The 12,779-nt window shown below is 41.1% G+C and overlaps 1 protein-coding gene across 3 annotated transcripts in view; it reads right to left on the bottom strand.

Annotated features, from left to right (window-relative positions):
- Positions 1-624: 624 nt before the first annotated feature.
- Positions 625-12,779, bottom strand: part of Hivep1 (HIVEP zinc finger 1) — a 134,169-nt gene continuing 122,014 nt past the window's right edge. For all 3 annotated transcript variants that reach the window (XM_031359364.1, XM_031359363.1, XM_031359365.1), the window contains exons 8-9: positions 3,729-4,234; positions 625-2,280 (exon numbers count right to left, since the gene is read on the bottom strand). In XM_031359364.1, coding sequence (XP_031215224.1) covers positions 1,153-2,280; positions 3,729-4,234 — 1,634 coding nt within the window. In that variant the 3' untranslated portion in view covers positions 625-1,152. The remainder of the gene's footprint in view (positions 2,281-3,728; positions 4,235-12,779) is intronic.

Below are 12,779 nucleotides of genomic sequence, written 5' to 3'. Positions count from 1 at the left end.
AGATTATTTTCCACACAAACCTAGCACCTGCAATAACCTTAGATGATAAGGCAAATAGCCTCACTGAGAAGTGGGTCAGCTCACCACGTGACAGTTTCCACACTGACTGACAGCTTGGTTCGTCAGGATAGAAGCACTCATTTCTAGGGTCACTTAAACTAGACATGCAGGTTTTCCACATTGTAAGCCATTGGATCCTTTAGGATTTGTGCTGGACAGAAGTCTCAACGTAAAGCAGATTTGTTAAAAACAGAGGTCCTTGGCTAAGGCAAATAGGGAGAGGCCTGGGAAGGAGCACCATGGGGCTCAGGGTTATTTTTTTCACTTAATTTATATTTTCCAGAACCACATTTAGGGGCTTTGTTCTTTTCAGGAGATCCATTTTATACATTTACAGAAAATGTTTTTAAGTAGTCAATTCTCTAACCATTAAATAACTATAAAACTACATCTGACTCTAAGGGAAAAAAATATCTTCATTTTGGGGCTCTAGTCATGGTTTCACAAGGAAAGGAGATCACTAAAGCTTTACCTCCCTCCCCAAACTAAGGAGCAGCTGCGGAAGGCACGGAGCTAGCAGCTATTTTCCAAATGAGATGTAAAGACAGCACGACTTAAGCACAGTAAAGTCTGTGAACAGTATTTTACTGAAACAGTTCATAACACGAAAATCTGTCTGAAGTGTACAGTTACTGTCTTACACAATGACAGATCCATTTGTAAAGACTAATATGAATACAATAAATATGAAGTTTACATACTAATTTATACACAGAAACTGCCCCACAGCGGTAAAAATTTATATTTAACAGTGCAACATATCATTTAATCATCTGATTTATTTGACAAGTTTCTACTAAACACAACTACCTGGTTTTCATATACATATATAACATTGTATGCATATAGATATTCAACCACCTGTACAGATTCTAAACAGAAACTCCTAAAAGGCACAATTGTCTATACAACATGTACAAAAATGGCTGGCGCTAACACAAAACAACAATTATTGGTCAAAAGTTCATGATTGCACGAAGATTAGTCATGAGTTTACGTCAGAAAAAATGTGCTTTAAGGAAAGGAGGGTTTTCAAAAAAAAAAAAAAAAAACTGTTATTTTTTTAAAAAAATCAATTAAAAAACCGAACCATTAGGTTGCTATGACAAGCCTGTCCTCGTCATCATCGCTGCTGCTCACATCGCTGAAGTGCACAATGGGCTGCCTGTGGGGTACTGGGGGCCTGGGAGCTGGTCTGTCTGTGGGAAGGGATGGAGGGCCAGAAGTTGCAACTTTCTGTAAAGCTTCCTGTGTGGGTGCAGGCTGCGCCTGCGCAGAGGAGCGCCCGGGCAACACGTGACTCGCAGAGGCCACCTTCTTGGTGTCCGTTTTGGTTGATCCTTCAGGCCTTGCGTGGTCAGCTGAGGGACTGGGCACTATTTGTGGGGTTTCCTGAGGGCCTTCAGGTGACCCCTGTGGAGGCTCAGCACCGTGTCCCTGGCCTGCAGGCATCTGCAGCTCCATTGCTTTGCTGTTGGAAGCGGCAGTCTCTGGAGTTCCTGCGGTGCCCACAGCCACTGGGCCAACGGAGGGGATCAGGGTGGGCAAGGCGATGTTGAGGATTTGGAGACCGGGAATGTGTGCCTGTGGGGCAGGACTGCTCTGTGCAGGCGAGTTGGCCAGAACCTGGAGCCCCACTGCGTTGAGGGCCAGGCCTGGGGTGTGCACCTGCGGACCTACAGTGGCATTGGCCAAGCCCACGATATTAACTGTTTCCATCCCTAGGGACGTGAGCGACTGCAAGGCTGGGGGACTTAAGTTCTGTAGGCCTGGCACATGGATTTGGCCTATGGGAATACACGGCACAACACTGCTCAATTCAGCCACTCCGGTGGGGCTATTAGTAGCGCCAGAAACTTCAGTGATGGTATCCCCAGAGGTGCCCATGGTTCTGTGAATAACACTCACTGCAGGGATGGTCAGTTGCATTGGCCCAGCCTGTATGGGTACAAAAGTGGAGTAGGTGAGGCCGGCAGGCACCACATGGATACCCCCTACGGGAACCATGTTGTATGGGGTCCTTGATTGCTGCTGGGAATGCAAGGGGAGATGACTGAACAAATGTGTCTGTGGGGATGGCAAGCCTGGAGGTGGTTGCAAAGTTATTTGCTGCTTCGGTTCTTGACTGTCAGGATGAGGTGAGACTGAGGAAGAAATCCTGGCTGCTGGCTGAGGGTTGAGCTGGGCTATGGCAGGAGGCAGTCCCACAGATGATGAATCCTAAAAGACAAGAGACAATGAGCCAGATAGCAGAGGCTCCTTCATCACCACTAAGATACGAGTGTTCAATCTGTTTTCAATGTGTTCCGAGTATATATTTGTATTTGACATTTGTTGGCTTGCTAAAAAATTTGCTTTTATTTATTTATTTATACAAAATTTCAACAAAAATAACTTCATTTAAAATTTCTTTCCTACTACCAATACCAGAAGAAAAAATTGTATAGTATTTTGCAATCTGCAAATAAGTTCTTAGGCATCATTTTATACTGAGATGAGCATGACTCTATTTTTATGCTGATGATATTTTTCAGGCACCACCTGCACCACTTTATTTTAGAGACTAGGAGATGTTGAGAAATGCCATCTTAATCGGCTGTGTCAACTCAGCTGGGAAAAAAATTAACCAAAATATTATTCATTTATGAAATGAAGAGCTGTTATTAAGACAGAGGTCTGTAGCTGTTCATTAATTGCTAACTCATTCGTAAGATGCTATCTACTGAACACTGGATTTTCAGGCACTGGTAGTTACGTACCTGCCATATCTAAGATGATGATACAGCAGCTTAGAACACAGCTCAACAATATTTTAAAAATTTTGGACAGGGATGAATCTTGCCTGTCCTCCTTTTCATCCATGAATTTTATTTACATACTATTTTTTCTTGCATATACATACATTTCCATATATGTTAGGGAGCTGCATTAGTTCACCTTATAATTTAATTTCTATATTAAACTGAAAAATTAAGTTTAGATTAGTATGTAAAATTCTAAGCTTTTACTTTTTTCCAGTGGGAGTATCTTTTCCCATTAAGAAATAAACCCCACTGCCTTATTCAACACATAGGAGAAGGAAAAGAACTGTCAGTGAGAGACAACATTTTATTTGTTGGTTAGAAGGCAGCCAGGGCAAAGCATACAGTAAACTTCTTATACTTCTCTAGAGCTGGGCATCTGGCACTGACCCCACCTCCCCCGCCCCAAGGAAATTTTCCCAAGCGTTCCCAGCAGTGTGCTCCTGCAAACAACATGAAATTCTGAATATTTTTGTGTCCCACTAATTTTGTCATGAAGCCTACCAGCAAAGCACAAAATGTTGTTCGGAAAATGTGCTGTAAACCCATCACATCCACATTAGTGGAAAAGCAAGAGTCAACCACTGGATCCTTATGCTTCAGGATGTGGGTTTAAAAATGGTAAATACATATTTTACTGTGTATTTTTTAAAGAGGCACCATAGGCTATAATGTGCTATTTGGATTTTTGTCAAGATAATTCACAAGGCTTTATCTGACATAAATGAATTCTGTCATCAACTAACAACAAGAAGGTACACACTGATATGGTCATAAATGATTTTCTTTAATCTATTAAGTTTTCCTTATGGAATAAGAAGAGAAAACAAAAACCACAGAACCGCCCACCCCCACATACTCATCTACCTGTATTGGAGCAGCAGTGTTTCCAGCTGCAGGGCTTCTCAGAACATCAGATTCAGAGTAACGCACAGACATCTGATGGCCAGGAGACCTGGGGGTAACTTCTGGGGACCTGGGGGTGTCTATAGGAGGAGCCAGCTCATTCTCATCTTTTCCAGTACTCTGCCTGGCCTTTGCTGGTAAGTCTGTCCTATTAGGATCAATTTGCACTGTGCTCAGAACAGTCATCTTGGTGAGTAATGCTCTAGGCAGAATGTCCATTGGGTCTGTGTGTACCCCTGAGAAGCAACTGGAAACTCTAAGATCCTCCTCTACACTCCCAGGGTCCTGCAGGCCGCTTGTGGACGGGAGATGCTGTGGGCTCGCTGTGACTGAGGGTGCTGCTGAGAGGCCTGATTCTGCCTGGCTGTCGTCGTCATCCTCTTCATTGTCATTATCATCCTCATCTGGGCCATCAGATTCTTCAAGATCATATCCAGACCGCTCGCAACCGAATCTTTGTTTTTCATCTAATATGACAAACCAAAAGGATTTGTTACAGAATGTTCTACAAGTACACAAACACAATGTCTTCATTTTTGGAAGCTTGGCAATACTGTGTAGCATACAGAAGATGGCCACTCAGGGCATACATCAGAAGAGTGACACAGAAAAGTCAAGTGGCATGGGCCTAGACAAGGACGTGAGGGGAGGGCCATATTCTGGGTGGCAGGAAGGCACATGAAATGACCCTTCAAAGAGAAAGGCACAAGCACAGTGTGACATATAAAAAAAGAAATAAAGCCTCAAGTATTATATTTGAAAAATATACTCTTAAATATGACGAAAACAACAGTTCCTAAGCTTTCTATTTTCCCATTGTCAGGTCCAAAGGAAACTCCATCTCCCCAAATTCCAAAATGTCAGAAGGACAAATGGCTACCTGTGGCACCTATTAGCATGCCATAGCAATGGGGGCCTCTAGGTGTATCACACTACCTGTTGTACATTTTAAAATCCACCCTAACTCTCCTTACCTCCTCCACACCCTAAACTTAGCCTTCCTAAACTCAGGCTTCCATCCCCCAGTGACTCACTCACTTTCCAATACTGCTATTTTCAACAAGCTCATCACTCTCTTCCTCTAGGCCTCCCTCTTTGCCTCTCCCTCCATTCTTGCTCTCACTCTATGTTCTCACGACTTGCTCCTGCTTCTCTCTGACCAGGTCCAATCTGCTGGCCATATTCAGTCTACCACTTTCTCTGTTCTAGACTCTTCTAGGTGCCTCTGGCTGTTCTTTCATATCTACAATAAAAATAATTCATTTATGGCCATGGAATGGTCATGTTGTTAATTTATACACCTGTATCTTCCTTTTATTATGAAATTAATAGGCCCACACTTTGTGGTATTTGATTTGTTAGTAAAACAGTTTAAATTTGAAGTGTACTAGAAACATTTTAATTGATATGTAACAGTAACAATGCTCACTTGATATTTAAGACCTTATCCCCCATCTCCCAGTTGTATGTATTGTCCATGAAGATGCACATGGAAGCCAAAGGCTGACATAAAGTGTCTTCCTCAATCATTTCCCCATGTTATTTTTGAAACAGAGTCTCTTACTGAACTTGAGACTTGTTTAATCTAGATTAGCTTTACTAGGGAACTCTGGAAAATCTGCCTATGTCTACTTCACAGTGCTGTGGCCAGAGGCATATGGTACTCTGTTCAGCTTTCACATGGGCTCTGGGACTCTAATTCAATTTTTCATGCTTATGTAGCAAACACTTTATACACTGGGCCACTACCATGGTCTCCTCTTTTTAAAAATCACTAATGTTTTTTCTTGTGTCTATAAGACTTGACTCATTGCTTACAAAAAAAAATTATCTAAAAGTCATTAATACATCACTTTTCAAGAACTATTTAAGATGATTCAAGTGACAGTGTCAACATTCTCATGTATTCATGTGGGATTTTAAAAAGTTACTATTTAAAATCATACAAAGCAGATAGCTAATACTTAAGCGGTATAGGAGAACAGAGTATTTCCTTGTCAACAGCCTACTTGGCTATCAGACCATATATGGCTTAGTTGTATGTGATACATTCCAAATTCTTACTAAACCATGATATTGATTTCAGTGGATTTTGGTCCAAAAATAAAGAAAAATTAAAAAAAGGATGCCAAAAGTAGTAAGTTATATCTTATGCACAGCTCTGAGTAGTGGGAAGCGATTGCTCTGTCTTGCCAGGAACATGGATCGGCCCTTTATCCACTGAAGAACAAAGACTTTTCTGCTAATCACTCAGTAGCTTGTCTGGGTAACAGGATATTCAGAGCATCAAGTACTGTTGGCTGCTGTGTTATTGTAATGTCTAAGGCTATGGAAGTATGGTCCACATGGTTCATCTCACTTCATCTCAGCCCTGGGGCTTTGTAGGCATCGCTGTGCCACAGTGCAGAAAATACCTGAGGCATATGCCACATTATTTTTATTATTACAGTATATTTCTGTATCTCTTCTATTCTATGCATTATTGTTGCTAACTCTTTACTAAGTCCAATAAAAGGCAGCATGCCATACTAGCTAAAGTTGCAGGTATTCACTGGATTCTTGGGAGGTATTAGCCATGGACAAGGAGCCCACTCTATTTTTTGAAAAACAGAAGAAAATAGAAACAGAAATATGGAATAGATATTTTTATCATACTGCCCAAGCATTCATTTATTTCAATATTATTCTTTTTAAATGGCAAAAAATATACTCTGAAAAAAATAAATTCTTACAGAAAAAATTCTTATAGGAACTATGCACCAAAATATTGGAGGGTGATTTCTAGGGGATGGAAAAGGGTAGAATATTTATCATAAATATGTGTTGTTTGTAGGTATGTGGTGCCAGCATGCCTAATTCAACCTAATGATTGATGCATAAAGAAGTGGCCATCAACAGCAATGAGCACACCAGCCAGCAGTCATATTCTCCAGCAGAAAGGACCAGGAGCTTTTAGAGAAATGCATAACTCTGGGGCTAGAGCTTCTCAGGGGTAGATCCCAAAGAAAGGAACTGTTTAGGAAAGATGACTGGATTGGATCAGACCTGAAGGGCTCTTATTATCTCTAGCCAATGCTGGAACCTGAGTGAGACACTGATTAACTGCAGGACCTGGGGATGCCTTTCGGAATAAGTGCATTCTGAGTCCACAGATACAAGTGGGAAAGTAACTCCATAAAAAAAGTTCAGTAACTCCATAGAAAAGTTATGGTAATAACACACCATATTGATACCACTGATAAGACCTGCATTAAATAAACAGGGTATGCATGATTTCAAAGTTTTTAATATTTATGGAGGGAAAACAGTTAAACTTACAGTACAGAGTCCTATAGGTACCATCTTAGCCCAGGGATAAAGGCCAGTATGATATCATGTGTCCCTTGACTGCAAACATCACCCTTACCTCCTTCCAAATAATGTACAACCTTAATCTAATTTGAAAATGCATCCTAAGAGCCAAATTGAAGACTATTCTTCAAGGCAAATAATATTCAATATCAAGGTTCAAAAAGAAACTACAATAGACATATTATAGGACCCAGAAAAGTGATAGCATAACATGATATGGGATCCTGGGACAGATAAGGGATGTGCCGAAAGACCTGTGTAACATGAATGAGGGCTTTATTCCAGTTAATAATAATGAGTTAAGGTAAACTCTAGTGTCCATGTATGTTCTATGGACATGTGAGGCTATCATATAAGGGAAGCTGGGCAAAGAGTATTCAGGAGCTCTCCAAGCTACAATTGTTTCCATATGATAGAAATTATATATTTTTTTAAAAACTTGCCAGTGCTCCCAATCTTGATTTTGTGTCTCATAAACCTGACAACACACTCCTCTATAAACTCACATCATATCAAGACTTCTCTGGTAAGCATCTCCCACTGTTACTAGGAAGCAACTCTTGAAAGAAATTCTAACTCTTCTACAAGCACTGGAATCTACAGGCACTGGAAATTAGAGGATGCACCCTAACCTAGGTGCATGCTTTGCATTTATTTGTTTTTTTACTATCCAAAGGTGTTCTTCCTACTTCTTGTCTTTCTTACCCAGTTGTACATATGAATGTAAAATAGCTCTACTCTCGCTCCAGCCATCTATACTGGTAAAGAATCTAGCTTAGCAGTATATATAAGCCAATGCCACCTGGTCATAATTAAAACAAGCACAAGTTAAAGGTTACAGCAAGTGAAAAATGCAGTTAATGAGTTTTAGTGTTGTATGGAGTCGAGATTCAATGCCCACTGTCTGTGCTAAATACTTTCATTCAGCCATATTTAAAGCTGACTACAGGATGATCTGAAAGGTCAACAATAGATTATAGTCATTAAGCTAGCTTATTAAAGATACACATGTGTTCCTTGTTTAAAGGCAGAGACATTAAAAGCATCATATAATTATTTGATTATGGATAGTGGACTATATGAAACATAGCCTCCAAGGAGAGTATAAACTAATAATTGAACTTAATTTCCAACAGTTTAAGAGTGAGTTGTCAGAGTTAGTTGTCACACAGCTCTGAACTTTCTTCCTTGACAGAGCTATCAGCCTGGATGTTGAGGGGACCCAAAGAGAGGTTGCCATTCTTTTCTTTCAGCTCCTTTCCTAGGGTCTGGAGAGAATGTTCTTTCTTTCTTTGAATTGGTATCTGCAGTTTCCCAAAGAAAAAGGCCACTGTCAAAAGTTCTGGAAATCTACAAATGAAGAGTGGATTACCATCTATTTGTCAAACCAGTCCAATATTTTGGAAGGAAAGAAAATGATCGGGTGGGTAATATCCATGAGTAGAAGATACAGTTTCCCGGAGACACAGGAATAAGCTCTAAGAAGCTTAATAGCCAGAGCACAGCAGTCGTTCCACCTAAGTCCAGCTTGGCTAGAATTGGGGTTATGGATATGGGAGGCTACAACACTCAGAAGAATCACCTCAACTCCAGCCACTGTTAGTCTCTTAGACAGCCCTGTTGGGGAAAGGGCCTTGTATAAATGGCATCTGAACCTTAACAGCAGGCCTGACTTTATCTCACACAATTTCCAGGTCACACCCTGAAAACAGTTATTTTCACAACAGGACTCTAAACAGCCTGTAAGCTCCACTTTCCTGGGATTTATGCTAATTAAGAGGCCAGCTTCCAGAGAAGCCTGCTGGCATTGAATGGGAGTTGTCCCCAAAGAAGTAGCTGGCTGCTTTCGTTTGCTTGTTTTCATTTTTTGTTATTTTTGTTGTTTTGTTTTGTTTTGTTTTTATTTAAACTAAAAATGTTTTTAAAGATTTATCTTTATGTGCATGAATGTTGTGTATGTACAGTATGTGTACACAGGTGCTAATGGAGGTTAGAAGAGGTTTCAGTATTTCTCTGAAACTGGATTTACAGAGGGTTGTGAGCCACCATGTGGATGCTGGGAATCAAATGTGAGTCCTCTGCAGGAGCAGTAAGTGTTCTTAATTGCTGAGCCATCTTTCTAGCCATGTCTGTGGCTTTTATCAGTATGCCAAAGAGGATGACACAGACTTGACCATTTCTCCAAAACCTCACCGAGTATGAATTTGTGAAACTGCTGTGCTATTTAACATAGTAACTATGACGGCACCTGCAGTAGCTTGGTTACCTGGCTTGGCAACTCTAGTCACTACCATATTTGGCTCACTGCCTATTCTTGTAAAGAAAATTTTGTGGGGACACAGCCAGGCTTGTTTGTATGCCACAGTACAACTGGAGTTTGCTAATAGTGACAAATAACAGAGAACATACAGCTGAGCATGCATGAAATACTTACTACCCAGCACTTTCAGAAAAACATTGCTGGCATCAGGCTTTTTGTATCATATTACCAAATTATAACAAAATTCCCATGATATGACAGTTAATAGATAACATACCTTACAAAGGAAGTTAGGGGCTTAGATGGCTAGAAAGCTCCCAAGCCAGCATGTGAACCCTAGACTCCCCTACCATTCCCATCTGATACACTGCCTTCTTATTATCATATTGCAGCTATTAGCACTTTTGGTATGTACAACATAGGCTAATACCCCAGGAAGATAAATGCTATGGCTTCTCCAAGGTAGCCACTTCGAGGCTATAGAGAAGACACAGACATCCATGTTTGCTTAACAAATTCGTAAATAAATGGCTCTTAAAAGCTCCATGCAATTTGTTCTTTCAGACACAATCCCCATTCAATATAAATGTTTCTAGCACACAACACTCTATGCAATGTGTCCCTCCAGACACAATCCCCACTCACTATAAATGTTTCTAATACACGACACAATTTTTAGATTACAAAAATTATTCCTTTTTTACATGTACAATTTAACCCAAGAGGGAAAAGGGAATCTTTTAATGTAGCAATGTTGTTTTTTTTCCCCTCCAAAGTGAATGCTCACGAAAGCTTATAACAAAGACTTCCCTAAAAGTTTATTTGGAAAATGACCTTCTTCCCAAGGCTGCTTGGATGAGCCAGGATCTGCCCTCACTGCTGCCAGACAGTGAGGATGAGCCAGGATCTGCCCCCACTGCTGCCAGACAGTGACACCTGCTGGCTGAGCTGGAGACACAGAGACAGCAGCAGCTCAGAAGACAAGGTCCCCTCCCCAACTCTTTTGTTATAGCCAGTTTGGCTTTGTTTTCCTCCTCGTTAGGAAGTACTAGGTTGAAAGCCAAATAACAGCAACCAGGGAAACATTTTTGTAAAGCCTGTGAATAATGGTTCTATTTAAAGTATGAAAACAACCTATATGAACACAGTGGGCCAGAATTGCAGATCTGTTAGCTTTAGGCAACAAACCAGAAGGCCACCCTTGCTCTGTTGTTTATAAGTAATTGCTATCAACACTGCATTAAGTATACATCTTAAAGGGCCATTATGGCTTCCTATTCTACAAAGAAACTTAAAAGCAATGGATGTTTGTGTGAGAATTCTGGTGCCGGCAGTCTACTGGCCTTATTTAGAAGGAACATGGTGCTAGAACTTTTATAAAGTTCACTAAATGTTTCTAAGGGTAAACATGCCACAGGCTCACAAACCTGTGGTCAGAATCATTATCCCATGCATATAGGTCAGTACTTAAAATTCCATTGCAAAGCATGCTTCTCCCTGCACTAGCCCTTTGAGGCTGCTGTCCCTGGGCTGGCCACTGAGGGCACACATTAACATTCCTTGTGTTGAAGCCTAGCACTCCACTCGGTTGATGAAAACATTCTTTGGATCAAAGGCTGAAAAGCAAATTGCTGGTGGCACCATTTTTGACACAAAGGCGCAAACAGAGACATACTCATTAATACCCTCAAAACACAAGAGCAAAACTCCTGAGGCTGTAAAATTTTATATGGCAAGAATATGGGAATGTGCAGTATGAGGTTGAAAAGATCCAACTTTTCATGAGCTTATAAGTATACACTGCTAATTTTAAAGCTAAGTGGGAACTTCTAAATTGCAAACATCCAAATTATAATGGCTGTGTACAAAAATGTATATTCAACTTTGCTTGATTCCCCATCTTTGAGCCAGCTCCACTGAAAATGACATCATGAATTTATTTGCTAGAAGAAGGAAGGGGAAAGCCACAAAGCCCTCTTCTGCTAGGGCCGTTAGGGAATCAGGAAGCTCAGGGATCTGTGGCCCGCCTCATCCCGAGTTTATCTGACCTTCACAGAACACATTCTGTTAGTGGAGAATGTGCATAAGAAAAACTGACATCTTGGGACAGTGCTGCTGCTCGGCAAAAAGCAGCCGTAGAGACAAAAGATAATACCTTGAAACCAGTGAAGCCAGTAAAGTTAAGCAGGAATAAATGTAGAGAAAACCTTCAGTGAAAACTATATACGGGCTGGAGAGCATGTGCTGCTCTTGCAGAGGATCAGACTTCAGTTTGCATCACCCACGTCAGGCAGCCTGCCTGTAACTCCCAGGGATCCAGTATTTTTTCTGGCCTCAGCAAGCATTGCGTGCACATGCACAGAGCCATACTCAGACAAACATGCACATACGTAATCAAGAGCCATAAAAATCTTCACAACGCAACAAGGACAAGTTACTCCTGTAAAGGAATAACTAAGTAACAGCATATTTAAAGCTTTAAGTTTTCCCACAAAGCAGTGCAGCTGACCAAGAGATGACCAAATGGTGACGGTGTTTAAACATCAAGGAGCAGCCCACCAGGCTTAGCAGAAACCGTGCAGTTGCATTTGAGTGCTTAACACGTGCTTGTTTAAGGAAGCAAAGCTCAGACATTTCTTGGTAATGATTATTTATGACCTTGGTAACCAGGACCCTAAATGTGCCTTTTGACTGGAAAAGCACTGAGGCTTCTGGAAGAGTCAAATCTGCTGAACTGTGTCCTGCTGCTTGTTTTTACTAGCCCCACTTCTCATGTTTGTAATAATCAAGGGCTAAGTTTAAATCTGTGACTTTCGTGGGCAGGTAACAATGTAACAGGCCTTCTTAATTCTCTTATTTGTGTGTGTGGAATGTGCTCTCCTGCCAGGGGTCAGGGCTGGTTTTCTCCCTGGACTGCTTACAGTAAAGATGATGTCTATTACTGTTTGCTGCTGCAGCTACACTGGCTGGCCAGGGAGCCCGTAGGATTACAGGCATGAACTGCCATTTGGGTGGGTTCTAAGGATTTGAACTCGGGTCCTCATATTGTACAGCAAGTGCTTTACTTATGGAGTCAACTCCTCAGCTGGCTACCAGTCTTTCTTGAAGAACTAACTGTAGAACTCCATGGTTGGCATAACTACCAGCCTGTTGGCACCTCTTAGTAAAACCTAGAGAAAGCCTTTTTTGTTTAGGGATTTAAAATTTCTACTTTATTTTATTAAGATAGGCTATCCCTATTGTCCAGGCTGGCCTGAAAATTTCTAGGTTTAAGAGATCTGTCTCTGGCTGGAGAGTCCTAAGTTCAATTCCCAGCAACCATGTGGTGGCTCACAACCATCTGTAATGGGGTATGATGCACTCTTTTGGGAGTGTCTGAAGACATCTACGGTGTGTGTATT

The sequence above is a fragment of the Mastomys coucha genome, unplaced genomic scaffold (assembly GCF_008632895.1).
Source record: "Mastomys coucha isolate ucsf_1 unplaced genomic scaffold, UCSF_Mcou_1 pScaffold7, whole genome shotgun sequence".
Lineage (NCBI taxonomy): Eukaryota > Metazoa > Chordata > Mammalia > Rodentia > Muridae > Mastomys > Mastomys coucha.
This window is presented reverse-complemented; position numbering and strand designations above follow the sequence as displayed.